General features: G+C 32.8%; 1 protein-coding gene across 1 annotated transcript; it reads right to left on the reverse strand.

The window, feature by feature from the left end:
- Positions 1-1,425: 1,425 nt before the first annotated feature.
- On the reverse strand, positions 1,426-2,922 carry LOC115231119 (USP6 N-terminal-like protein). Its single transcript, XM_029801204.1, has 4 exons — positions 2,599-2,922; positions 2,399-2,568; positions 2,194-2,288; positions 1,426-1,821 (listed from the first exon to the last, which is right to left on the reverse strand). Exons 1-4 carry the CDS (start codon positions 2,832-2,834, stop codon positions 1,426-1,428), a joined length of 897 nt encoding a protein of 298 aa, XP_029657064.1. The 5' UTR covers positions 2,835-2,922.
- Between the last annotated feature and the right edge of the window lie 2,460 nt (positions 2,923-5,382).

The raw sequence follows: 5,382 nt of genomic DNA on the forward strand, positions 1-5,382 counted from the left end.
TTACTTCCATAAGATCAGTTTTTTTTTGTTTACATAAAGGAACCATTTTCTTAATTGTTTCACTACGAGGCTCGTATCAGCCAGCAGAAAACGCACAATCTTCAAAGTGTTTTCATCAAAAATATTCTGGGATAGTTTATCTCGACAGAAACTGTCGACCGCTTTTGGTAGGTCAACTCCGAAAATGTGCATTGTTTTCCTGTACTTCTCCAGCAGTTGGTCTTCCCGGTCTGAATCCGCTTTAACTTGGCGACAAGTATTAATCAACTAATTTTGATATACCTAAAAAAATTGGAAAACCTGCAGGCCTAATTGAAAACCTAGGTCAATCGTGCTTTTGACCGCGTTGCGAAAAACTCTGTCGATTATAACATTAAATAACTCCTGCCCAAAGAGCTGGAATTAATCTATCATGCGAGAGTAAAAATAGCACCTATGTATTAACATAAGATGAGCTGGTAACTCAAAAGTTTCTACAATATACTTGTTCGCTTAACATCAGTGAAAGAACGCACAAATACATTCAATCACTCACTATAAAGAAAACCCTTGAGAACATGATTGAAAAAAAGTTGAACCCTAGGAAAGAACGCTTGAACCGGGCAGAAGAATAAACAAGATTTATCACCAAATAAGTGTGTCTTCAACATTGCCCGTGCCTGTCAGTACCTCGAGCGGAAAGAGGCGGGCTTGCCTACCTAAATCACTTTGCGAATAGAGGTGTAGCGACCAAAAGAAGTTTAATTAATATCTGAATTTTAAATTATCGATTTTAAATATATCAAAAAGAAGAAAGAAAAATTAAGTATATTAACATGGTATAAAAAAAATCAACTAGAAAGTAAAATTACAAATTATCGAACGTCAAAAACTAACAAATTTTTGATAAAAATATATAATTCACACAAGATTTTTATCCAAAAAACAATTTTTTACTTAGTTATTATATCAATATATAGAAATTTACGATGCTATAGAAAATGGCATTAAAAAGAAAGTAGCACCCCAATTATTCGAAGTAACAGCAAAAATTGGTTTTAGGTTTAACCAATTGAATTCCATGCAAACTGTTCGATATACACATTTCATGATCACCCAAGTTTCACTATACTATTTAAAATTTATTAAAAATATGATAACTCTACCGAGCTTGGAAAGTTAAGCCAAGAACTTGTGAAAACCAAAAATGGAATTGGTGTTTTAAAAAAATAGAGCACATTAAAAACTCTTTCTGAACGATGTGACAAAAAAATCTAGTAAAATGTATTGCGAATTTGGTAAACATGTCGGTCTGCCTATGTAACACTAAGTAAAAAACATATTTTTATTAACTTCTAGTCAAAATTGTAAATAATGTTAAAAATGAAAATATTATTAGAATATAGAATAATTTCAATCAAAATGTTAAAAAAGGTTGTTTCCCCATCACAGAAAAGTCTCCTTAGGTGTAGGCCTCTCAGAATTTTCGGATTCCTCAGACTCCGCAGACAAATGATTTTTAAGATTTAAATTCTTTGAATCTTTCAAAGTCTTTGTCACTCTTCGAGTCATTACAGTGGAAAAATAAGATTCAAAGCTTGTGGGGGATACGTCGCTACTACAAGAGCCACATTCCTCCAAATCTTCATCAATTCGCTTCGCTTTAATATTTTTAACTCCATCAGCAATAATATCCTCATACGTTACGTCCCTTGGAAACAGACTGGCACACTCTTTAGCATACAGAACAGGATCTGTCAGTATTAAAGGCTCAGTCGGTGTTGTCTGTTCCGCCTTTGGTGCACTACAGCAGCCATCCCGCTCAAATATTTTCCGATATTTCTAAAATATACCAAACTCCTCAAAAAACTTTGAACTTCCTGAAAATCCTGTCCGAAAGTGACTCTGGAAACAGAGGAAAGCGATTTAGCAATTTCATAATTCCTTCAAAGGCATTACTTTTAATTTCCTCTACAAATATACTAATCGGACAGACTTCTCAACAATCTGAGCAACACAAAGGACATGACACTCAGCACGCAGTCCCCCTCGACCAGGAACATGTCATAAACCCTCAACGTGGCAGAAAATGGAATCTATCCATTAACTACAATCATAAACCCTCCCAAGAAAACATTGCATAAACCAACGAAATGTGTAGAGAGGAGATGTAATCTCGTTCTTCCTCTTTAATATATATTAGTAATTTCATACCAAATGAAAGTATAAACGTTTGGAATAATGCTTTAGTAAGTAATCGTGATGTTCCTGTAGAGAAAATAGCCGTGGAAAATTCCGTGTGAAAATACCTAATAATTAATTATTTTTAACAATGTCTTGTAATTAAATAAATTTAAAATATATAAGTGGGTTTTAATGACTATTTATTGTGGTACACAACTAATGATGTGGTATAAACCATGGAGGTTATAAAGAGGGTCAGAGAAGAGTCTTTCGAAGCCCCAGAAGGCCTCCTCTTCCCCCATGTACATAAGGACAAGTGCTGCCACTTCGCTCATGCCCTGACAGTATCCAACTTCAGTATTATAGACAGAATATGCCAACAACACATTAAATAACTGGATCTGCCTTTAAATCAGTTTTCCAGGACAGTCAAACTTGTGTCCATACTCCTCCGAGAACGAAACATGATTCCTGAATGTCCTCTGCACGTCCAAATGTATTTGTCTGACGTGTGGGGACAGTCTGAATGCCTGGATGAGGATCTTTTTATAAATTCCTTTTTTGATCTTCTTTATATGTTCTACGTTGAGAATGGCCTTCCAAGCAATGGGTCGAAGTCCTTGAGGGATGCCTGATTTGAGTTGCTTGAGAGTTTTCCTTCTCTTCTCCATGTCAGTGTTTAAAGTAAGCAGCAAATTAATGTTGGCAGCTATACGAGACTTGCAGGAGAGGATTTTAGATTCTTGTGCGTCCTCTAATTTATTGCTTGGGATGTGAGGGTGGGGAGTACTGGAAGAAGCCGTAGCAGTCAATGTACTTGTGAGGAGTTTGGGCAGGTTTGGAAGATTGGTAGTATAACCCGATTATGGCACTACGTTCCTTTACGGATTGACTGCCAGGAGTGTCTTGAGTTAGGGGGCTGGGGTACCTTTTTTGTTCATATTGTGGTTATTATATTCTGCGTGGGTGATAAGGAGATTATACTCAACAAGACTTTATAATATGGCAATTTATTACAATTTAAATTTTATTTTAATTATATATTTATATAATTATTTATCCTGCGTCATTACAAATGGCGTATGACTTATACATTTTATACTTTTATAATATTCGCAGGTTGATTTTTAATTTTAAATTCATTAAATAAAATTAATATATAATTCTATCCGTACAAGTACGGCATGTTGATATTAATTCACTTTCCTCAACAACCAGTCATCAAACATGCGGTATACAACTTTCTGTTCAAATGAAAAAGCTTTTTAATTTCAAAAAACAAATAACATACCAAGTCTCTTAAGCTGTTTTGAACCGTCTTGACCGTTTTTCTCCTCTTTTGTGTCAAGACTTTGACCTGGTCACTTATACTCTGCTATTTTAATTCTAAATTTGGAATGAAAAATTGAGATTCGAATTGAAAATTTGCTTCTATTTTTTAGGGAAATAATGAAATTTTCAATATTAAAGATAAAATAAATACAAAGTTACCTGTTTTTACTATGTACAAACTTTGGAGAATGATCAATAGAAATTAATATTGACAAATCAATAGTAATTGAAGAAAGGAAGCAAACAAAAAATGATTAATAAAGCGTTAATTGAACAGAAGCGTCAACTGATACGTTCTCCATCCACTCTCCTGCAAGCGTAGTGGCGGAAGTTTTGAAATATTGAATGATTTTTATACCTTCAAAAAAAACTTTAAACAGCATTTAGTCGAATAATTTTTTTGATCAAAATTAAAGAGAATTGCTTTTGCTATGTCGCAGGGAAATTTTGTTTCAACTTTCTCCTTGACTTAGTAGTTTTTAAATTTGTTCTCAAATATTCTACTAAGTTAAAAAACTGTTAATATAACAATTAAAAAAATCTGTTAACATCAAAATATTTTATGTTTACCTATAAAAATGAAGAACTCAAAAAAGTAGTAGACGTTCTTTGTTCACACAGTTTAAAAGAAGAGAGTTTGAAAAAATATTGTTTACAAAAAATGATCAAATTAAAATTTCAAACGAAGTTTATTAATTGCGGATTCCAATTGGCAATATAGAATAGATAATCGAAAGTGCCCCAAGTAAAAAATCCGTAACTTATCTGTTTGCGGCGATAAACATATATGAAATCATTTTTAATTAAATTTTCAATTTTTCTTTAAATGGGGAAACTTTTAAAGAATATTTGATCAAATTCAAAGATAATTGGACTAAAAATTATGATATTTCGAATTCATTATTTATAATGGATAATGCTGACATACATCATTATAATATGTCACATGCCTCAGCGATTACTATGCCCCACTCGTTACCTCTGAGAAATATGATTTTTAATTTTTAAGAAAAATTAAAAAATCAATCATAATGCAATAAAATTCAAATTATATATAAAGTTAATTAGAGTACAATTTAATGATATACTAAAAGATGCTTTAAAATAAATAAATTTATTTAATTTATTAGACAATATTAATAATGTCAGTTAATAAATTCAGAGAAGAGATTGATTTGAGAAATCAATTGAGGAAGCCCGCTGCCTGTATGGAAAGCGAGTTCCCTCGGAGTATGGCTATTCCGATCCTTTGTTTTAGCCATACTCCTTCACGAGGATCATTTTTCTTTGTGGCGAGCATTCTTCCGAGTTCGCGCAAGAACTCGGCAGTCGCTGGGCCAACAGCTCCTGATGACTCAGCCGCAACAGGGGTGAATCTGTAGCGGTCCCCGAGGAAGGAATATTTTTTGGTTTTAAGGTTTTCCGCGATTGAGGCAGCTGCTCCAGGTGTCTGAACCGATTTAAGGAGATTCGTGCTTGAGTAAGTATCGACGCAATAAATAAATTAAAATAATATTTTTAATACAACAAAACATTATGACTGCTACGGACATTAAAACATATTTTAAATGATGTGAATTGTGTGAAAAGCTTAAAGCAACATAATTTGATAGTTTATAAAATTTAAAATTAATTATAAAATTTAAAATTAATTAATTAACTTGTAGTTATTGGTTGGTTTTCATCAAAAAAAAAAAAAAAAAAAAAAAAAATTATTTTGTCCTTTATTTGATTCTTTTCATGTAAACTATCTTTGTATCTCCATTCGAAAATTCTACATTAACGCGGTTATAGGAAAGATTGATTTGATCGTGACAGTATCACAACAAGCACTTTCAAATTTTTTCAAACCCTAACCCCAACCTTTGCCCTAACCTTTACCCTAAC

Source organism: Octopus sinensis, unplaced genomic scaffold (genome assembly GCF_006345805.1).
Source record: "Octopus sinensis unplaced genomic scaffold, ASM634580v1 Contig17467, whole genome shotgun sequence".
NCBI lineage: Eukaryota > Metazoa > Mollusca > Cephalopoda > Octopoda > Octopodidae > Octopus > Octopus sinensis.

Excerpts from the sequence above, each read along its gene's own strand:
- LOC115231119 (XM_029801204.1), bottom strand. The coding sequence starts at position 2,834 with ATGGAGAAGAGAAGGAAAACTCTCAAGCAACTCAAATCAGGCATCCCT. Across the intron at positions 2,569-2,598 it reads TCGGAGGAGTATGGACACAA|GCAGATCCAGTTATTTAATG; the intron begins GTTTGACTGTCC and ends ACTGATTTAAAG. Across the intron at positions 2,289-2,398 it reads CCCTCTTTATAACCTCCATG|GTATTTTCACACGGAATTTT; the intron begins GTTTATACCACA and ends ATTAATTATTAG.